The 24,267-nt window shown below is 35.1% G+C and overlaps 2 protein-coding genes across 2 annotated transcripts in view; one reads left to right on the top strand and one right to left on the bottom strand.

Moving 5' to 3' along the window:
• Positions 1-20,503, bottom strand: part of LOC129005495 (tubulin beta chain-like) — a 34,834-nt gene extending 14,331 nt beyond the window's left edge. The window contains exons 1-2 of the mRNA XM_054434400.1: positions 20,367-20,503; positions 4,267-4,375 (exon numbers count right to left, since the gene is read on the bottom strand). Of these exons, the coding sequence (XP_054290375.1) occupies positions 4,267-4,375; positions 20,367-20,423 (166 nt within the window). The 5' untranslated portion in view covers positions 20,424-20,503. The remainder of the gene's footprint in view (positions 1-4,266; positions 4,376-20,366) is intronic.
• On the top strand, positions 2,426-3,609 carry LOC129005496 (uncharacterized). The gene has a single exon (XM_054434401.1). It carries the CDS (start codon positions 2,472-2,474, stop codon positions 3,543-3,545), a length of 1,074 nt encoding a protein of 357 aa, XP_054290376.1. The 5' UTR covers positions 2,426-2,471; the 3' UTR covers positions 3,546-3,609.
• Positions 20,504-24,267: the final 3,764 nt, after the last annotated feature.

Here is a 24,267-nt window from a genome sequence, read left to right as displayed (position 1 = left end):
TGTGTCTGCGTGTGTACAGAGCTACAGACCACACCTGTAGTCCGATTTTGATGAAATTTGGTATGTAGGTACAAATTCATGGTATCTCCAGGCGTTTTTTCATTTCTTTTATTTAAAAATTAAATATAAAATATTTACTCTCACCGTTTATGATAAAAGGTTGATGACAAGCTTATGGGAGAAAATATGTGTCAGAATGCTGATACCATTTATTTCTAATTGTTGTACATACTGCACGTTATATAGGTAAATAATATAAAACCCATATACTTTGTTGTGTTTACGTAATTAAGAATGTCATTCGGATTCAAAGATTCAAAATTTATTATGAAAAAATATCTGTTTTCATCAATTTTGTTTTAGGTGCATTAGGAATGATTCGGTTTTATGACTTTTAACTGACTACACTAATACCATTAACTATTGGATACCGAAGTTGTATTAATAGTCAAAGCTACCATAAACGCTCAAATGGAAAAATATTTTTCTTCAATTCTCCCACTTGTGATATTAGGAAACTGGTGGCGAGGAGCAGCAGTCCGGGATCCTTATCCGAGCTACGTACGAGACTTGTTCTTCACACGTTTTTTCTCCACCTCCGTTTCGGTGGTCACGTCGGAGCGTCGTCAAGGCCGAAAGACAAAGCCGAAGGTTGGTGTCCGAGGCGGAACCGATGGACGTGCGACAACCTGCCACCGTGGTCAAGCCATCCACTTACTACTGAGGGTATAGACCAAACACCAAACCGATACAACTGTACTGTACAACCTCCGACACAAAGACAATGTCGACAACGCGAACTGCTAAGCACTACTGCACAAAATTCAATTTTTTTGTTGTAGTTACCATTTTCTCAAATTGTAGGTATTATAGACATTAAAATAAATAATGAAAGAATGTAAATTAGCAAGAGTGCTGAGTGTGCTTTGCATTATTGTCGCTCGAAATAGAATAAGGGCCAAACTCGAACTGACAGAATAAACTTTTTTTGTGCTGTGGCTGCTCTCAAGACGTATATGGTCAGTATACGATCATGACAATTGAAATGGTCAGGGTATCTATATATCTGTTGCTCAGAATAGAATAGATGCTAGACACAAACTGAACAACAAAAATATTCTTATGAGGCAGAGGTAGAATGGTGAGTTTGTGTAGCTTTGTTACTGATCAAGATCAGCTTCATTAGTAAGGATAATTTATTTAAAGCCCAATGAGAAATAGCGGGGTCCAGTTTTGAACCACCAAAAAGCTACTCAATCAGATCAACAAATCCACTGACTAGATTTTTAGTCAATATTATCTCTCGCTCTGGTAGTTTCACACAATTTCCAACTCAAAACTTGTTTGGCGAATCCTAATTGAATGCTACTTTAACTTAAAAATGTGCATTCAGTAAACCAATCCACAACCAATCCTACCCCCTCAGGGGACTAACCCATTACTGCACATTTCGTCCCAATGTTTGTAAAATTGAGCAATTATATTCGTCACTGCCTTGGGCGTCCAGTTGAAAAACCGGTCTGAAAGAATGCCCTTCACTGCCAGTTACAAATGCTAATAATCCAATTTTCCCTTGTGCGGAATGTGTTTACTTTTCCCGCCCGAAATTGTCTACGAGGGCGGCAGCGGACGTAATGTGACTAGACATTTAAATGTTGCGTGTCACGTCCATGTACACCACAGGGTTCCATCGTTGCCACTCTTCTTGTTCAACTGTTCCTGGAACAGGAACGGTTCCAGGAATGCAGGAGCTGGTATCAGATGAACCTGTGACCGCCAATAGCGAGAGAAGAGGCCATTAAAGTTACCCTACTTTGGAGTCTTGGGAGTGGCCTGGTGTAACCTAACCTTCTTGTCTTATCTTCACGCATTCCTTCTTCGTTTAATGGCTTACCTGACCTGCCCGATTTTGACAAGTTCGATGCTTGACAAACTTTGACATGTTTGTTTGTTGATGCAAAATCTAAATAGGTACTGAGTAAAAGAACAAACTGCGTTTTTACAATTTAATCATTATTAAAAAAATATTGTTGTTATTTCATACCATAGACAAATATTTTGTCGATTTTCATACATAGAGTTATCATAAAAATTAGGTTCGTCTGAAAACTATGGTAAAACAGGTGATTGCTGTAAAAAGGTTGGTAAAAATGTCCCTTAGAGGAATAGAATACCGTCCATATAATAATTTCAGCCTAGGACGTACGAGAGATGTTTTAAAGGTTGGTTACTCTATGATAATTATATAGCTATAATTATTATGGCTGAGAGTAAATTTGTAGTAATTTGGCGATTTGTTATAAATCTGAGTACTGTCGTACTGTATAGTTATATTTTTTAGAACCAATAATTTAAACCAAATGATTAATAGAAAATTGTTTATTTATGTTTCACGATCAGCTGAACAAATACAAATATTGGCAAACACAAGTCAAAATTTAGGTTAAATTACACCGTAATTTCAGTCAATCATGAAGTCCGTGCATTTTAAAAACGCAAACGACGCGAAGGCGACAAACCCTAAGAAAGACAAACCCATAAAACCTGTTAATAAAAAACCCACGGTTGACGTTGAGGAATCGAAGATTGCAGATCAAGCTAAACGTGATGACTCAGAATGGGTCCCGAGTAGGGATTGGCACACGTATTTAAGTAGTCAGCAAACCGATGATCCAAAACTATTTCCCTGGGAAGGCAGTCGAAAGGACGACTTGAACGCAAACGCAGAGGACCTGATGCTGACCAAGCCAACTGATAGGCTAGTCGATATAAAACTGCCTACAGTCAACTTTTGCTCCAAAGATAGAATAACTCCGCGTCAACAAAACGTCACCATATCGGATCTCGGAGACGGAGACAAGAGTAGAATAGCGCAGTTGGTGCAAGAGTTGGCAAGGTGCAAGCAAGAGAAACAGGAAGACGATGAGACAATACTCATGTTGAAAAACAAAGTGACTGAACTGAAAACATCAATGAGGAAACTACTATCGAATCGCAGCCCTGAGACTAAAATATCTAAAATACAATCCAAAAACGAAGTAGAACAGCAAGCGTTGAAAAATCAGTTGTCAGAATTGAATCGACTGATTTACCAGACGCAAGTTCAAAAAGCGAACACAGAAGTTCAATTGAGAACCATCGCTACCCAAGCGGAGAAGATGACGAAGATAATACATGAGATGCACCGGGAGAATACTGATCTTCAAGTCGAGCTGAGGGTCACGAAAGAACGTTTAAGCGTCGCTCAAAACGCTGTTGAGAAAATTACCAAAGATTTGCAGAGTGTTCAGAACCAAATGAAACCCACCATGGAGGATAAGGCTTGTCAATCCGTAGAAGACCTTGGATCGGTTAGTGTTCAAACTGAACAACAAACTAATGGAAACAAATTTAAATTCGGAACAAACAACTCCGATGTCATTCCGGAAGACCAACGCATTCTTTGTGAGTTGTTCTTTAATAAATCTATGCAAAATGAATTCGCACCGAAAGAAACCGTTATCATTCTTCCTTCTGATTCCATCCCGTTTTTTACTAAAGATTAGGCGAAAAATTATTTTGTGTCGGAAATATATTTATTTTATGTATTTTTATGTTCACCACTATATATTATACACTGATAAATATTTTATTACTTATTTATATATGTGGGCTTTAGTTTTGTGTTTTATCTACAGTATAGCATAGGTACATTTTAGCGTTATTCGTAAAATTTCCAACAATACATTTTGAAACCAGTTCCTAGCCGTATTTATAGTTTACCAAGCTAAATGACGGTTTCCAATACATACAGAATGGTGTAGTAAACTATGCGATAAATACACAGTAGGTAAAATTGTGTAACTCATATGCAGCTAGGCTTAGAAAGGTTGTGAAAGCTAGACAAATAATGATTTCACTCTTCTAGCGAATTAAAATTGTTTTGATGAATAAATTATAGGCTCATTGATAAAGGGAATACAGTACTAAAAGAGTATACAGTAGTAAGATCGTAGCCTTATATCGTCGCTTAAATAACATTAGCGTGGCAATCGTTACTACAGACAAGGGAATACCTAAACTACCTACTGCATTTGAAATCATGCATAAACATTTTATTGAACATCCCTGAATTGTTGTGAGAAAATCTTTCTCCATTATCTTCATGCCTTTTTACAAGGCTATCTAACAACAAAACTTGTTTTCTTTTATACCAATTTGTAAATCTGTTACCCAAAGGTCATTCAACTTTCATTCACAATAGGTAGAGGAAGGAGGTTAACATACCAGAAGCTTCATTGTAGTAGACGTTGATGCGTTCGAGCTGTAGGTCGGAAGTTCCTTGGTACTTGCCCGTGGGGTCGATACCGTGCTCCTCTGAGATCACCTGCCAGAACTGCAACAAACAAGACAGCTGTTAGTGGAGGTCTCAAAGGGGGAGAAAATTGGATGGATAGAGGATATAAACAATATATGGCTTTCCATGATGGATCTGGAAGGTAAGTTTATTAGTTCTTTCCTAAGGACTTGAGCAATCAAATTCTACAAGACAGAGGAATATTATGGTTGTCTGGGACCCAGGAAGTCACATTATCTTTTTGGGATTTTAACCAAATTAGCAACGCTTTCTTTACTTTATCATACATCATGCAAAACTGTTTATGATTATGATTATGATTAGATTAGTTAGCTGTGGATATTGAAACTAGTAAAGGATTGCTTGAAATACTGGTCATATTTACCTCGGCGGGTTACTGTTTATCTTAAAATACTCTCAATTGTCTCACTAGAAACGTAAATGTTTTAAGAAATTCACTTCCGAAATATACTTTCTTGGCTGTAGTGTATTAATAGTTTGTAGGGTACGCTTTCTTTTTGTGTATTTCATTGTAAAACAACATACCAAAAATTGTTTCATAGTTAAGAATTTATTTATCAAAAATCTGTAGCAAAATACAGGTCGTCTATCAACTATATATCCGTATGTACCTTGACATTTTAATCTTTATCCTTGCTGTCAATCCCATTAGTTATCCAGTATCATTAATCCCATAAAAGTCCAGTCAACAGGCAATTACTCCAGTTGTAATGACAAATGCCGGAGCAGGCCGTGGACGTGGTCTGGGTAGTAACGACCCGAGGTAGTAATAGTGTAGTGACGGACTAACAAACTAGTTAATCTTGGAATTGTCGAGCTTTTCAGTCAGGATATGTGTTTGAGAAACTGATTGTAGTTATATTTTTACGACTGTTACAGTTCCTGTGGGTTTATAACATCATCCATTAATACTATTAGGCAATGACGTTATACCCCTACTATGAGTAAAGTTGGCAGTATTTTCAGCACAAAAAGTAATTAGTCGGCTATAATCGAATTTACTTATGGCTCAACAGAAGCTATGCCCAGGACTATGTCCCCTTATAGATAAGTAGGAGAAGACTAAAGAAGACATCTAGCAGCTGGAGATTGTTTGACTTGAGTGGTATCAATGTAAATAACTCAAGACAAACAGGACTGTCTGTTTGTCTGGGCCACTACAGACTACAGATAAACAGACATCACTTTCTCAGTTACTGTGTCTCGATCGATCACTTGTTATCACGACACTGGCCAGGCAAGATAACATTTATAAAGTGACTCATTTAAAATGCAATGTAGCTTACTGATCACATTATCCACAACCCTTACAAGGTTAAACGTCGTACTAACTTTACTGTAGATGTACAAAATAAACATTGTCCAAGCAGTTTTGGTGGTTAGAAGGCAGTGAATGCAAATGTTGGATCTAGATAAGTTTGTTTATGGGGTTAAGGTAAATTTCGCTTATCAGCTAAACTAGTTTTACTCTTGATTTCTATTGGGTTATTCAACAACAAGGTTCTGTTCTAATGGTCAAAGATGCACTGTCTCCTTAAACAACTACCGTGTGTATTAACACGTTCAATCATACCGACCAAAACCAACTACTTTCACCGACCGCTGTAGAATTTTTCATACATTCCACCAAGTAACAATTCATGTATACAATCAAGGCATCCTACTTTCACAGACGTTTGACGACCAGACACTTCGTGGTAGGTCCAATATATTGGATCGTTATAAGATTGCAATAAATGGTTGACAACATCCTCCAATTACGACCAGTCCAATCTGTACAGAACGACAGAGCAATCTACGTCTGCGTTCACCACTTCCACTTCTACCGTACATCCCGTTGCGGCTGTTGCTGTGGTCATGGCTCGTCGGGACAGATCGACGGGAAACCTCGAGATTGCAGTCGACTGATGAAGCGAACGAAGAAGTCGTGGAGTTCTGTCTCTTGAACACCGACGGGAAAGTTCAACGTTTCGGAGAATGTTTGTTTCAGGCAAACCGTGGTCTTCATTGTATGGTTTGCCAACTGACGAGTTTGTACTTGAGTTCTGATTGAACGCGAATAGCAAATTAATCTAGAAATCTTCAATATTTCAGAGGGAAATTGACGATTCAACAAATGGGGACAGTTATGATAACGGTTAAGCGGTGGAATACAATGAATAATTGACATTGTTGAGTGTTTTGCTACCTCATTGGTTAACGACTTCAGTCAGAGTAAGGTATGTTCCTGGCATCTCCAGAAAAGTTTGGATAGTTTGGGCCGTTTTTCTTTAAACATGTTTGTGAGACTTTCGTTGAAAATTCCACGGGTGTAGAGGTTAACAAAAATTGTATATCTCCTTGATTTAGCTTCGAATACCTTCTTTTGGCCTTTTAAACTACATTTTCTGCGACTTTACTTTTTTAAAATATTACATTTCAATAATTTCGTTTTTCATTGGATCCATACAATTCTTCCTTACAGCAAAATCAAGTACTGCATAGGATTACGTTTCGAAGTTAATGAAATCAAACCCACACAAAAAACATTACTAAGTAGTCACCAATCCATCTATACCAAACAAATTCGTTTCACCAATTCGACCTGGGAATCCTCAAGTAAAAGCACTTCAAGGATTCTTATCAGATGTTTCAAGAGGAGCCTCAGTTGAAGCAAAGCAAGAGGCTCTTGAAGATGAAACTCGAGCTAGGATATTTATACTACTTTGAGTCGCACTCCAGCTGGAAGTATTTATACTTCTCCAGCTCCAGCGCCGCCACGTGGAATGCCGCGGTTATTCCAGGACGTTTCCGGGACGCAGTAACTCACGTCGCGACGTTGGAGGTCACGTTTGTCACAAAGACAAAAATAAGCGAGATGAGGACGAGACGTTTAGAGACTACAAAGCCTCTTTCTCCTCCTACGTCTATTTGTACTCTTTCCACTCTACTTCGTCTCGTGGAAACATACTAAGTATATTTAGATTGTTCAACAGTGCATTGCACTATTGAAATGATTCGTGATTCAAGTTTTGTATTTTTAACCTGTAGAAAGTTCATTTTAAATGGGGTGTTGTTATAGTAGCAAAAACATTATTTTTTAAAGCAGCTGTTTTAACTGTTTAATTGTCCTAATAAATCAACCGGTCCTATTTACCATCTGCGGTGCGTTATCGTATAACTTATTTATAAGTAACGCAAAGAGAAATAATCTATACTTATAAAAGGCAAAGTCCTCACTGACACACTCTCTCACTCACTCACTCATCACTAATTCTCCCACTTCCCATTTACCTAGGAGGCTGAAATTTGGTACACCGATTCTTTAGGCATTAAATAGGAAAACTTAAGTTGTTTTTATTCGTATCGGACTCTGGGGCTCCGCCCCAGTGGCTCTGGGGTTTCCCATGTTAACCTTATGATTTTTCATATTTAAAAGGAATTAATGAATCTTATCAGCTGTTTCAATTAAACAGGTTGGTTCTGTTCTATGATGTTCAATAGCATTATAGTTACAAGGATTACCAACAGGGTGCAGCACTATTATTTTTTTTTAATTTATGACAACAGCCAATTTGCAACCAAAAGGTGAGTGAGCGTAGTGAACGAACTTCAACCAGGACGTGATTGAGCCATGGGAACGAGCTCATCTTGAAAATTAAGAAGTTAAACGGGACAAAGCCCGCGGGTACAGCTAGTATATTATAAGCTATAAATTTATATTATCTCTCTGCAAGTAACGTTTTACCATAGATTAAGGGAGTAGACCATTCATCTATGGAATCTACTCTTTAATCTGTGGTTTTACTTAAGATCAACACAGTTTTTTTATGTCTCTTTGTACATTATATTGTTTTTTAGACCAATTATTGATAGAATATTTTTAAATCAATTTATTATCTATTTTTAAAATGGTTGTTGAAATTGTATTTTAAACGTTAGATAGCTTGTAGGAGGGGCATTTAAAACCTTGATGCAATCTAATAGATCAGCCGTTTAGTAATTGCTTTATTCTCGTAAAATCGGTAACAATACTATCATATAATTTATTTATGTAATTCTTCACTAGATAAAACTTAGTTACTGATTATCTTCCACTTATCCAACATTTTATGGCTTTACAGTAGTTGAAATTAATTTTACTGGGGGCATTCCCATTATATGCTTGAAACATCGTCGTTACTCTCAGAAAACCATTATATTGCACATCTACAATCGAACAACAGAAACTGTACGGAAGGAAAGATCGAACACCACAGTTTATAAACGATATATCGAGTTCACGATTTTAACCTCTTTGGAATTCCTTTCACATGGTCTGATACGATCAAACTGTATATTCATATGAGATTGGGCTTTGCTCCAGATCATCGCAGGGAAAGCCTAACCTTTCTCTGGCACACATCACTTCCCTTGGGGCTTCACGAAAATGAAAGGATGCGAAAGTCCACGATTAGATTTGGAGGTTTGAAATGATTCTTTTGGTAGCTTGATTTATCATGGAAATTGATGCAGAAGTTGTTAACATACTCCAGAGATCACATAAACTGCAATCTCTTAGTCTAAACTTTTAGTTAGTGAAGGATGATTTCAATAGAATCTGCATCTGTTAAACTAAACTTCTTGATGTTTTGTAAAAAATGTATTACAGTAAAGAGAGCTTTTTGTAAATACATATTTGGACTTTGTGAATTGATTATGCTTAACTTTGAGATTAAATTTAGCATTAATATTTCCATGTAGGCTAAGCAACCAAATATTTTGACAGTTTGGATGCAAAATTTATTGCTAAACACGATCACGGTTAAAATTACAAACATTGACATCTCTTATAGATTTATGAATCAGAAGCAGTTATAACAATTTATTACTTTCAAACAACCATTATATCTACAACTGTGTGAAAGCCAGCCTTTCTCTCATAACTGTTTGATAATTAAGCTCTCGCTGAACTAATTAACATATTAACTGTACAATAATTACCATATTCATTATGAGGCGACAAATTATTGCATTTTATTAAAACTTTTAATGCCTGACCATTATGAGTTATTTCTTGCAAGAAACCACATTATCATGTTGGTGAATAGTTTTGAATATAGTAAAAGGTAATTAGCTACTAGGAAGTAGACAGACAGACGGACAGACAGATAGAGGCAGGTCGGAATCATGGCCTATTTGACTAATTGCATGTAATTCCCTTCTAGTCAATTAACGTAATTGTTCCTGTCTGAGTTGTTATGAAAGCATTTGGTTTAAATGGTAGATGTAAGATTCAAAAAGCTTAAGTAATTACTATGAGCCATTTGAAAATGTATAAGGTCAGTTTATAAACAAAATACTAGGAGTTTAAACGAGTAGTTATAGAGCTCACCTAGCACAACGTTCTGTTAAATTGTTAAACCCTTTTCTTGGATTGTTCTCCATTTCATTCCAGTCTGACTTGACTATTACCTGCTGGTTCATTGGACAAGCTATTAACCAGATAAAGCGAAACCATCAAAAATGCACTAATGGCACATTAAATTTGAAATGCTACATATTAATGGCCACTTGATATTAGCAATTATTAGTTTTAAGAGGCCATAAATTAGCTTCAGCTCGTAATGCGATGGTTTTGTGTTGTTTTCTAATGGAGAAACCCAGTAGAGTGTCTCATTTAAGCCAATGTTATATTATGACTATAAACACATGGTGGACAGGATTCATCTATTATTATATTATTAAAGTGATAGAATCAAGTTTTATGTAAACGGTTAAGGCCATTTACCAGATAAAAATATAGGCATATGGCACATCAAAATGAAGCTTTATTTGCCGAAAAGTATTGATATGGACGAATTTCCTAAGGGCTCTGCCCCACAGGCTGATTTCCAAATGGCTACACCTGGCATGCTTCCAAAGTTTTTCATGATTTAATTTAATTTAGTTAATGAAACAGCTGGTCAGTAGAATGAACTGGTGTTTGTTTATTTACTCGAAAAAGATGTTTGTGATTTGTTTGCTTTATATTTAGGAGGGTTATGTTTGGTTTTAAAAAAAGGATGTACCGTATACGTTTTGTAAAGTATTGCTCAAAGATTCATTTTGTAATTTATATAGTAAAGAGGCTTGACTAAAGTTGAAGAATAATGGTAAAACATGTCATTCGTGAAGCATCAATATGGAGCAATTGATGCTATTGCTACACTAAGGTATGTTGTCATATACTTTTGGATCTATTAACATAAAAGTAGGAGTTTGAAAGTAAGTAGGTTTACACTTTTAAATAAGTTTATATTTTCAAACTAAATCATAGAGTTGCCGTATTTTAAAACACGCATCAGAACTACTTAAATACCTCTCTAGGTCACATTTTTTTCCCGTTGCAAAGCACGGGTATAGCAGCTTGTATTACATTTATTTTACGTAAGCAGTCACTAAAATTTGTTTAATTATTAGATCGTACAACCTATCATAGTGTTGTACTCTTTTATCGCCGTAGATAAACACTATAAATACCCTGGAGGATTCATGTTCAAATTGTCTTTAGCTTTTTAAGTTCAATCCATAATTGATTCTGCAACCACAGCTCCATCCGACCTCATCTTCTAACAACCTTTCCCTCCACTTTTGGACATGGACGCGGACACAATTTTGGAGCCAAACAAAGTCATAGCTGGAAACTTAGATGAATATAACTTCCTCCCAGTCATTGGGCAGAGGCTTACTTTTGGGAAACAATCAAAGAGTTCACGAAAGTATATTTGGGATTTTAGCTGTCATGTTAGTTGATGAAGAACGGTGCTTTAAATTAAGAAGTATAATATATTCACGTGTTCGAGTATCAATTTATTTGTAGTTCCAAGTTTCGTTTTTGACATAATTTGTTTTAACTTATCTTCTAAAAAGTAATTTCAAACCATTCAACTAATATAAGTGTTACAATTATTATTTTACACTATTAATTAATTGTTAGGCGGGATATACATCTGTAAACTTAAGCATAAAACAGAGATGCAATGTTAATTCATCTTAATCTATTTAACAACAGTTTTATCTTACTATTGGACTTAAAAACCACTAGTATGATCAAAACTATATTGTTTGAATTGATTCTTTTTTTTTACTCACTCGGGTATTTTCCAAACACGTTCTAAAGTTTTCACTCTGTGATTTTCCTTTACGATGTTCATATTCTCCTAGTTTCATTTATAGCCATCATGATTTGAAGTTAACTTTTTGCCAAATGTAAGTTACTCATTGCCACAAAGTAGTAAATATCCTTCTTTGTGACATTACCAAAATGCCTGTTTGCATTGAACTATCATCAAGTAGTCAGGAAAAAGAAAGCAAATGTCATCCGCTAACGGTATTAAGAGATGTGTACGGAGAACAGCTGATAACAAATCAAGTTAATTGAGGAGTGTGTTAAAAGATGGGAAATGTCACATTAATGGTTTTTACACTTTTCTGCTAATCAGAGTGACGGCGGAAACGGATGTCATTTAGATAAAACGAGTTTACGCCGAGATTTAACTTACTTCCGTCGCGTCTTTCGCCTCATCAGTCGACATAGTCCAAGACAAATGCTCCTAAAGTACCTTCCCTGACTGGCCCTACTTGCCAAAGATACAAGTGTGTAATTATAATACTAAACAACAATTAATTCGTCCATGTAGTGAAGTAAACAGGTTCTAAACACTTGAGTCAGTCAATAGATTACAGTGTTTAAACTGATGGTGTACTTAAGTTTAATTTTGCTCCAGTTGGACTAAAAACCTTGAGAAGATTATAGGGAATTATTTCCACTCAACGCGAGTGCGGTGATTAAAAACATATTGCAGAAGGTGTTTGTTTGTCTTCTGTACTAATTGTTTCCAAGAAACTGTTTAAGGTAATTTTACACAATAACAATTTTGTTTACGCTTAATCCCACCCGGAAAAGTGTGTAAACAATGTATTTTTTACTGTAAATTATGTTTTATTTGTAACCAGCAAAATACAAAAGGATCGTTACTAGAGAATGTTATTTTTTACGGTTGACATGGACTTCGTAAAAAATCTTAATCGCCATGCATTGAGACACTCACACACATGCAAAAACCATACTTTTACCAAAAGGAGTTTTTTTTTTTACTTAAGGAGACCTTTAAACGTAAAATTACCAAGTCCCCGAACTTGACTGGCCATTGAGATTTCAGTAGCAGCCTATAATAGGCCAGTATCAGAAATTTGTTCAAACGTGTTAAGAAATACTGAGTAATTAATGTCACATGTTTGATTCCTAAGTATTTTATTAGGTGGGGACGAAGCTGTTCAAGGTTGAAGTTTGTCTTATCTTGATGACTACGGAATGTGTCACACTGGCCAACAGTCAACACTCAACTCACGCTGACGAATCAGAGTATTGAGAGCTGAGTTTCCTGGACTTTGACTCTCTTGGCTCAGTGACTTAACACAGGCAAATTAAATATTGCAATACTCGATCTTTAAAGTGTTGAATGTTCATATCGGTTTCGTCTTTGAAGCTGTTTAATAGTTTGCCACAACTGAGTTGTACAGTTAAAAGTTATCGATGATACTAGCCTTATAACAAAATCAATACAACTTTATAAAGTAGTAAAGTCTAGAATCGGGACCAATTAATAAAATCGGGTAATTTCAAACAAAATCGTACGAGCAGTTTCTTTGGGGGGATTTGTATCTTTCTGTAATTTTATCGGCAAACTATCCTGTAAAAATCCAAAATCATAAACAAATAAAAGAAACATATAGGGCTACTGGGGATTTGTACTTCAGAAGTGTAATGAAAATAGGACTTTAAGGTATAAGTTCTAGCTTTAAATCCCCCATAAAGCAAGAAAACAGACACACAAACACTACTAAAAACATTTTAGATTTAGGAGCCACAAAAATTAATATTTTTAACGAATACTCAAACAAAAGGATTCTGACTAAAGTTTCCTAATAGAAAAACACGTAGCATATAAGGGAGAAAGTCAAAAGAGAGGTTGAAACACCTTCAACAATTCTGCCAAACTTGTCGAACAGTGTAAAAATGTCTGAGTACAGCCGGAGCAGAAAATGAGCAAAGATCATGCATGAAGCCAACTCTTTCAGCACCAACAATAATTAAAGATTGTATCAGAGTTTTGCCGGTGTCAGCCTCATCCATCATGTTGCCGCTGGAAGCTGGGTTGACCCCGACACTTTGCTCGGACACTCCGTGGGAACTCAAGATTTATGAGGGACAATTGTCCAGAGTTCATGACTGGTCACTCTTCATTAACGGAAGAAATCAACTTTATAGCTCCCCCACGGACGTTATGACATAGCAATAAAATGTTAGTAGATATCTCCGTTTTATTTATTATTGGATTTTTTCCCACAGCAAAAAGAGTGCTTGAAAAGTTGTTATTTATCAGGGGATAGCAGCAAATGATAGATACTAGTTGGTGTTCTCAGAGAAGCACTAAATTGAGAGGAATCAGTTTAGGATTAAACGACTGCATGGATACTTGTACAATATCAAACTTGATTGATCTGAATCTAAAGTAACTATCAGCCTTGTACACGCCAAACAGTTGGATTTAATTACTCCGATACAGAACGACTGACAAGCGATATCAACTTGAGATTGCAAATTGCACATTCCGGTTTATGTTGGAACAGCGTGTGCATGTTGAATTTAGATTACAGTTATAGAAACAGATTAGTTCGTGGTGTAAGATGTTATCGCTCCGTAGTCTGCTGTATCAGCCCTTGTCCAATCAGTTTGTTTAGTTCCACGCCACCTAACAACTCTCGGAACTGCTTTGGGGTGAATGACTGCCTGATTGTAGGTTAACTCCAGGAGTTTACAGCTTCGGAACCGGCTCGGCTAGATTAAACTGTGGTTTCTTGCCCTTGCCATCTAATGGTCTATGACATGAACCGCTGTGTAATCAACTTTGATAGGGTGGTAATCGATTTTCGCCAACGAATTGCGAATTTTCTTAGATCCTTATTGCTTAAGTTTATAGTTTGCCGGTGGAAGAAACGAATCTTATTAGCATGATAATTTAGTAACCTAATCGTAGCTATTGGCTGTGGACGATGTCTTTCTTGACAGCTAGTTGGGATTTGCTGATGGCCAATTGCTTCTATGTCAGAGCTCGAGAGGAAAATATCTCTGGTATTAGTGGTGGGGATTACATTCCTTACAAATCCAGATGGCTGCATGTAGGATTTTATCAAATGTACAGCTCATCCTCTTGGGCCTCGCCTTTCTACAAAGAAAACTATCCACTGCATGTGTACTTTTATATCCATGTTCCTAATTCGTCCAAGTTTAGAGTTTCCTCCAGTACCATAGTAAATCTGGTCCGGTAACATTGAACTTCTTCTCGCGGTACGAATCTACTGAGTATGAGGACAAAGTCCCAGAACAGTCCTGATGAAATATCACCTACTGACACTGAGTGAAACATCACGATCAAGACACGCCATCGATCTATTCGGGAAGACATGTATTATCATAGATAAAAGGAGTATTGTCTATACTCCTTTTATCTATGGTATTATTCAGGAAGACAAGGATTGCAAGTCACACTTTAAGTTTTAGTCTTTCGGTCCTATCTCTCATGAACTTAAAATCCCTTCGCCGGGTGAGAACTGTTTGTTACATATTTTCTACCTGTTGTAGCAAGTTCTCAAGAGATAGCTGATGTTTTTTTTCAACTAGTACGTCAGAATGTTATTGGGACTCCATTTCCTTCCAAGCGAAATTCGCATGTAAGTGCGTTCAGGAGATAGTGATTTTCCCATTGGGATTTTTAAACAGAATTACTTTCTCCACTAGACCAACAATAACCTAAACGTCTGAGCTCTCACACGGTCGGCTCAGAGCAATAAACAACAACGGGAAGATTATTGCCTCTGCCATAAAGTTTGACCGGCGCGACGCGATATGCCATGCGTGGCTACGTGTTGTGCCTACGTCTCAGGTACGTGCCGGGCCGACGACTACGTGCTACGTACCGGCGATGGAGGCGGCGACGTGCCTGCGTGGTGGAATTGAAGTCTAGACACCTCTGAAGATAGAGTGTCAATGCTCTACATGTGACCGGAGACGAGGAGAAAATGGGCTTGCGAGCAAAATGTGAGAGGTTTAATGCCCACCGTAAAATAGGCTGTGAAACACTTTGTGAACTTGAAAATTGTGATACTACAATATTGATGTATAGTCTGGGTACTACCGACTCTAAACTACACATGCTTACTTTATTTGGTTGTCCAATAAACTAGCGCAAGAGGAAAAACATAGATTACGATATCACACTTTCCTGGTTCACACTATAATTTAACAAAGCCAAATCTACAGTGAAGCCCCATATAGGCCTACGCGATGCCAAATCAGTGTCCATGGTCCGTCAACGCATATACGGAGATGTGCTGACCAGTTGGTTATCAACCTGATAAGCAAGCCTGTGTGGCCTGTAGTGGTGAGCGGACAGAGACAGATGTTACAATTATTACCATCAGGTGTCAAGGCGGCTGAGTGCCTTCTAGGGTCCGAAGTCTGGAGTCCACTACACCAGTGGCATCGCAATTGAAACCTAGCTACCGTCTAGGGTAATTGATATAGAGAATCGTGTCCAGCTTGTCACCTGAGGAGCAAAGCGGTTTTGAATAGCTTGTTGGGTAAATTATAGCCTACAATAGCTCCCTGGGGGCTCCAATAGGAGTTCTCATTAGGTACTTCTATAACGGTAACATGACACAAAGTATCGACAATTTAACTGGTTCCACTAGGGAAATGTTAGAAGCCGCAACAAATAGGTCCTATTTATTTTTTTGGGCAATTAAAGAAACCGCTCTACTATGACAATTTTACTGGCTTTAAAAAAAAAATATTAAAATTGTCACAAAGTGATTGAATTTGGTAAATATTCAACTATTTTGTTTGGCTATTGGGACTAGTATTTTCTGAATTAACAGGTATCTACTTATGGAGTATACTTTTTATTGCATGGCCTATTTTATATATCGTTAAAAAATCTACATTATTTTAATTTAGTATTGCAACAATAATCAAACTTGGCAGCATCAACGCGTGCTGAAGCAGCTTGAACAGTATTCGACTCTGAGAAAAATCAGTATTTTTTTTATTATTTCCAAACTGGTCCAAGCTCGCCAGCTGTTCTTTGTTTATGGCTTTTAATAAATATCCTGACTTAAGAAACAGCTGATCCCATCCAGTAACAAAAGCTGCACAGGTCATGTCACTTTGCCCAACACTCAGTACGCATTCATATTCACTTGTCAAGTACTTCGCGTCGTTGATTGAAGACGTTGATGTGCAAATTATTGACTTTTATAAATTCACACGCTGCAATTAGTTTTATAAAGAAAGTTTTCAACAAAGAGTTTCAGTAAAGCTACAAAACATCTCACAACATTTCACACGTTGATGCATTCATAGCCATCATGTTAATGATAAGGCATTGATAAATTTAGTGCTGATTAAAAAAAAGCTGATCGCCCACAATGTTTTTCTGTTTTGTCAGACGTCTGCTTATCTGTTTAGTTTTAACACCCTCGCCTAAACCACAATGTTTCCTTTCTGACGAATAAATCGTCGACTTCGAAAACACCATTACTCACGTCCAGCACATAGAGCACACCCGGGCCTGGTGAACCCCTACAACTCGGGGACGGTGACGTGATCCATGTGGCGGTGGCGGCGGCAAGCTGGTGGAAACCTTATCACTTCCTTCCGTCCACAACACCGCCACTTCCGGTCACTGATACCGCCCTTCCCTTCGCTGGACTCTGATAACCCTGCCCTTTAACTGACTCGGAAACACTGTATCTCTCACTATCTCTTCAAAGTTACGCCGGATTTTCTTAGATTTCTGTTTTCGTCTGTATAGAATATGCTACATATATTTAAAATGTTAAAATGACTTTCGTCATTGGGAATTTTGAAAATATTAGACATAAAACTACGGTGTGTACACAATTACCTGATTTGACGTGTTTATTTTTATGAACTGTAGCCCCTAAAACTGTGGGATAAACGATGAACTATAGGACAATCAGTTAGAACTGTTGGTACCTCATACAAACGTCATTTTTTACAAACATTAAGTTTTGCGAAGGTGTCTGAATCGTAGTATACCTCTGTCTTTAAAGTCTATGATTATTTTCTAAAGAACCTAAAAAACGTAATTCTGCATAGGTGATTGTAAATGTTTGTTTAAATTATAATTTACATGATATAAATATAATATTTTTAAAAATGTATTTCACTGCTAAACAAAACTTTGCTAACAATTAATGGCCTTAGTACTTCGGGGATTACGTTTTGAAGGGAGAGAGCCAAGTAAAATAATCAACATTTGATCAGAACTATTTTCCCCCATATCGAGTAATCTTCAGTGTAATCTTTGCTCAATAGTTACAACTGATGTTTTCCCTTTGTACTGTATTTAGTAATTTGCTAGTATAGTGTGGATTGCTTGTTATAAAAACATGTTACAAGTATTTTGTTTACCTTTTCCATACTATATTTTTCAACCAACATAGTTACTTCGCAACCCATAGGGCAATGTTAAATTTTTAAATGTGTGGCGAAAAACAAAATTTATTCAAAATCCTCCAGCTGGATTTCGATATGTATATTACTGACAAACATACATAGCTCGTTTAGGATTGTTTTGTTCACGAGTTTGGGTCCGATTTGTAAAACGTAAAAAAAATTTCTGTATTATTCCACAAATCACTTTTTTGTTAGTTCAGTTGTCCTAAGATTTTAATAATAAAAATATGTTTTGATTAAAATTAACAAATTATACGTCTAATAACACTAGTAATAATATATTTACACTTATGCTGTTGAATCAGAAGACGGTAAATAAATACATATGAAAGATGGTAAGTGGTTATCTTTCATATGTATTTACCTTACCGTCTTGTGATTCAACAGTATAAGTGTAAATATATTATTACTAGTGTTATTAGACGTATAATTTGTTTTTTTTCAGGTAATTCAATAACACGTACGATGCTGGTCAAGAAGTTATTCAGTAAAATTAACTCTATGATGGGACTTGAATAATTTAACATTTGTTTACATCAATTGTAAAACAACCAATCGGTGTTCCAACCTGTATGTCAATATTTTAGTGGTTTATATTACACAAGTCAACACAGAAATAAACTAAACAATGCAAGTATAATAGATTGTTTACTACCCTAGTAGACATTTTGTTTAAATAATTAGGACCTATTGAAATTATTAAATAAAAAATATTCTATTAAAAATATCTTTAAACAAAAAGTGTTTAAAGTGTTATTTATTTTTTTAAAGTTTTTAATATGCAGGCCTAAGAGGTAGGCCTATATCGGTAATTTAAAAACGAGTTTAAATATCAATTGTATGGCCTACAAGAGGACTATTTATTAGCTGTACAGTAGCTTATTGAAGTGTATTGTGTATCTTTTGTAATATCAATGTTGTTATATATTATAAAAGTATTCTTGAGTTTTCACTCTCGTCTATGAACATGAACAGTCGTTTCATTACAACACAGTCGTAACTATATTTAGATGTTTTAATGTGTAAAAATAATTTTTTAATACAACAAAATTTGTTTATAATAAAAACTTAGGTATACTAGATTTGGAAACTGATATTTATTTTTCAATGTTTTTTACCTTTAATTAACTGAAACTAATACAGTAGGCTACATGACGTATATGTGACTACGGTATCTAAATTGTTTGAAGAATAAAATATGTGTTACGAACTTAAAATTCCTTTTTATATTAGTATTAATTTAAAATTATCTATTTTGTTATATGGCTTGCAAAAACATTAACTGTATAACGAACCAACATAATTAAACAATTTTGTTACATAATTTGACTGCTCAAAAATTCTAAAATAGAAGTACTTACAAAATGTTTAAAAATAGTTTATTCATGTTCAAAAATGGGATCGTATGTAGGCCTAAACCATGTATAATAAATTAAGAAATATTAAAAGAGGAAAATGTTGACAGCAGCTGACTTGTAGACATTTATAAAATCCATAAACGTGTCATGAACTACTTACAAATAATAATTAAATTTTAAAGAATTTTGTCAACTGATTTTATTTTTAAATTTTATTTTGCTTATAAAAGGAAAAATACACTCATCAATATAAAGTACAGTACAGAACACATAAAAATGCCTACTGTAAATATTATTTATGTTAAGAAACAAGGTATTTTTTATCTAATTAACATTGTAAGCTTTGTGCGATTGCAGATTGATACCTGTGTTTACAATTAAAATACTATCAAATAAAAATCATAGAAGTTACCTATAAAAAATCGGAGAAAAAACTATTTACAATCGTTATGATATTAAATTTTTATAAGCTTGTGTAATATTTTTTATGAACACTAAATGAACATATTTATTACAGTTTTTTTTTTATATTTATTTATCTATTCCCTAATAAAATATAATTAGGTTACTAACATTTCTTCTCATAGTAAAATTTTTAATTCTATAGTAGGTATATATAGTGTTGGTTTGGAAAACTGTAAACAGGAAAGTGATTGGTTTGTAGTCATACTAGGATTAGGATTTTGTACGACATAATGCTATTTTTCAACCACCCGAAATTTATACAAATTATTTCCAAAATTCACAATACAAAACATTTTATGTTTCAAAATATGCTTAATAAAAACCCATGCTAAACGGTATAAAATAAATGGTTGTACTATTTCATATATAGTAAAAAAATTAATAAATTTTGTAAGGCATTACGTCAAAAATACAATAAGCAGCAATATTTTCGCAAATCAATCTCAGACTGCGAAACAATTTTGCAGGACCGTTGGGATTTGAATTCAAAACTCGTTGTGACCCGTTGTAGGCATATCGCGTGATAAGGAATACACTTAGTTTGTTTATCAGATCATTTACGTAAAATCTTCAAAACCTCGTTTGTTGAAAAATAATTTTATTTAAAAATACAATAGAATTTAAACATTTTTTTCAAACCTACCTTAGCTCCAATCTGGTTTCCGCACTGGCCGGCCTGAAGATGTACGATTTCCCTCATCTTTACAACACTGGGATCTCTCGACAGGAGCACGATCAAACGTACAATGGTCAGACGGAGCGTCTAGCCGCGACCAACACTGCGCCACTACCAACCTCGCAAACTTGAAATACCCTGCTTATCAACATTAACATTACTCACCCAAGTGTACTTTGTTAGTCACGGATCGCTATCTGCAATAACCGAGTTTGTTGACTCTTTGTATTTACTGGAAATCGGTTAATAACTGTGATTTCGCTGTTGATTGCACTGACCGTTGCACTTTATTGACTTTCCGAAGCGCTCGTAAAACTGATTTTCTACAGGTTGGTGAACTCCAAGAATTGGAATTTAAGTATCTAGAATATATCGTATTAAGTAAATGTGTAATTGAATATGAAACTGGGATGTTTTTGGGGTTTTTAATGTCATTGATTGGTAGTTAAGTGTGGTTATAGAATTAGCTGAGTGACAGTGCTCGACTAGGTAATTAGGTCTACAATGTTGCTGGTTGGATCTTTAAAGTCAATAAATAGACCTAGCTTTTATGTTAGAAACTGAAAAGCCACATTTTATTATGGGGTAATTTGTCCTGGCTATAGAACCACTGATCTTAATCAGTGACAAAGCTATAAATACTGTACATTCAACCACTTAACACCAGTGATTCACTAGTTATTCTTAATACAAAATGATTTTCTTCACTCAAACTGCATGTGCAGCAATAGTTACAGAAAATGTTTCAGCAGGAAGCTGGAGTATTCTACAAAAAGAACATTCTAAACCAAGGGATGAAAGGTACAGCATGACCTTGAATGACCCTCCTTTTACAACAATACACCAGAATCAGCTGTTATAGGGATGGAGTAGGGGACGTACAGAATGACAAGGCCGTTTGAAAAAAAAAACAATACAAGTCTGTAAGTAAATCCAAAGATGTCCCTGAAATACTTGTGTTGCGTTTTAGATGCAGATTAATTTTTTTATTAAATACAAATTAAGAGTTAAAAATAATTACTAGGCGTTGTATAGTTAAAGATTTTAATTATTTACTTAACAATTTTATCGTACCGTTATATTTACTTGGGAGTACATTTTATTTGAATAGATCATTTTCTGTTTTATTGTTTTATCAACACTTTGAAATTGGCTCTGCAATACATATTGATGTTAAAATAAATATTTAAAAATGTCTTTATAAAAAGTAGAACAATGTTGTGCAAGACAGATCGATATAATAATTTTACTGATTTATACAGTTCTTCTTATAATTTATGTTCGTACACAATCGATGGATGTAAATACGATTCAAAACTTTATAACCTACTACAGTATACTTGTATAATCTAAAGAAAAATGTTTAGACTCGTTAAAACAACTAGCTTCAGATTTATATATTTGTTTAATATTTATTATTTTATGTTCCAAAATATACAAAAATTTATCAAAAAACATAGTTTGTCGTACTGCAAGAGTAACATAATTTAGTTCCGTGAGGTTTTCAACCCTGCGTCAGTGTCATTTTCCCGTTCCTGTCTCAACAATCGGCTACGCGCAGGGCAAAGACGGTCGCGATAACGTGACGTCATGTTTAATTCTAAAAGTTAGATTAAACAGCTCTTTATTGTCTGACTTATATTCTACTATCTCCTTAGTCATGCTACTGCAGAAAGAAGTGCCCTATTACTCATATTTCGCCACTCCGGTTACCTACCTTATATTTTTAGCTTGCCTTCTGGCGTTACACTTTTCTTTATGTAAAGCATGTGGATCAGTTGGTAAACCAAAAACAAATTAAGTCAAAGGAAGAAAACTATCTACTTAATTGTATTCAATATTCCTAATCCGTGGTATTTTGAAATAAAATGTGTGAAGGTTCTAGGACGGTTAATAATTTTTTTTAATTAACTTTGCACGTTTAACATGTCACATTAATTTCCCCCTGATATATTTGTTCTTATATGACCAGCAACCTTCACATACTAATTCTTTCCGAATTCTCCTTTCACCTTTGTTATGCTACTTCAGTTAGGCGACCAAGAGATAAATATTTGTAAAAATAGTAAATATTCAGATTATTGAATTATTGTATTTAGCTATTAATCGGAGAGAGAGTTAGACTATGTCATGTAGGTAAACTATGTTTGAAAAATACAAATTTACCTTTGCGTTTTTTATCATCAAAAATTTTTTTAACACTACCTTAGCAATCTCCTTGCTCATGTTTCATAATATGCCACAATAAAACACAAAAACCGAATTGAGCGTTCGAAAATATTAATCTTTCTTTGACGAACGCAACACTCGCTTGGTTAAAGCTCTAGTAAGGTGTCAAACTGAAACCTCAGAATAAAGAATAGCAAATATTGCTACTCTTTAGTGTGTGATGGCACTTAAAAAATTGTTTTAAAATACAATCCCAGATTTCTTTTACTGGTAAAATATTTTACTCAATGGGTTTCTGTCTAAAACAAGTTTTAACAAGTTAAACCATATTGTAGTAGTTGGAGATGAGTATTTAATTATTTATCTATGTTTGATGTATGCTAATGCATGTAAATAGTAAATGCGAAGGTTATTACATAGCAAAGAATGATCACATTAAATTACTGTACTCAGTTCACTAGTAAGTAGTTTGCAGCTGATGATTACAGCTCTTTGAGTACAGAATCATTCAATATAAATAATGGTTATTTAAGTGTACTCAGTGTAATACACAGAGTGTTTATTACAATTTATTTAACACTTATTTTATTTTTACTGATAATTATCGAAGCACAGACAATTGATTTAATACATAAAATGTCTCTTTTATTCTTGAACAGAACTGAGCTAAATCTCTTATCATATTGAACCAACAACTGTACCTGAAATGATCAAACTTGTCATTGTATATGCTCAATAGCTGTGTGACCAGAGGTAACCATGGTTCGACCGAGCTGCGAGTTGAGAAGGATGCTTGTATAAGCGAAGTAGATTGATTATTCTAAGTAGCTGGACCGAAAACCGTTGACGAAACATCCACAACAATGAAACATTGGTTCCACAGTTGCTGCCCGGAGCGGCGTTAACGGTGCTTGGTACCTCAAAGCAGCAAACCTACGTCTTCAGTGGACGTTAAGAAACATGTTCTATACTTCAGTCAGTTGTACTTTTGACTTTTTGATACATTTTTGATACCTTTCTGATACTGAAGGAAACGTTCCATCTATATGGACCAGTCGAAGCCAACTTCTTTCCCAAAAGATTATGGAAGGTCCAGCCACTCATATATTATAAAGACCACATAGTGTTTGTTACTGTGGTATTAAATGCTACATTTGATGCTTACAATAAACATTTCCCCTATAATTTTGGCTTGGTTAAAAGTTTACAAATTCAATTGAAAACAGTAGTTTACACCACCATTGGTGACTTAATGTAACTACACGTCTTCAATGATTCTTTATTCTAAAATCTTGATCATATTTAACATGGAACTTGAATATACACTTGTATATTCAAGTGAATATACAATATACAATATATATACAATATATATAGATATACTATATATATATATATATACAATACAATATACAATATATATTCCCTGAATATACATTGTATATTCAGTCAAGGGTTGACCGTTAATTGTCTGGGCTCATTATATAGTTGAAGATGTATAAATATACATGGTTAACAAGTAGAAGATTAGGAGGAAATAAATAGAATTTCTTAACACCTTAGACGCCAACAGGCACCCAGATTCTATAATATAAACTCGATAAACTTCTTAACTTTTCCTAAATAAGAACACACTGTGGTAAACAATTAGAGAGTTTCAACCTAAAGTGATTTTAATCTTACACGTATCCCAAACTAA

The sequence above is a fragment of the Macrosteles quadrilineatus genome, unplaced genomic scaffold (assembly GCF_028750875.1).
Source record: "Macrosteles quadrilineatus isolate MER2022 unplaced genomic scaffold, UCM_ALF_1.0 Scaffold_22__1_contigs__length_1958994, whole genome shotgun sequence".
NCBI lineage: Eukaryota > Metazoa > Arthropoda > Insecta > Hemiptera > Cicadellidae > Macrosteles > Macrosteles quadrilineatus.
Note: the sequence above shows the minus strand (reverse complement) of the source record. Positions and strands in the feature narration are given on the sequence as shown.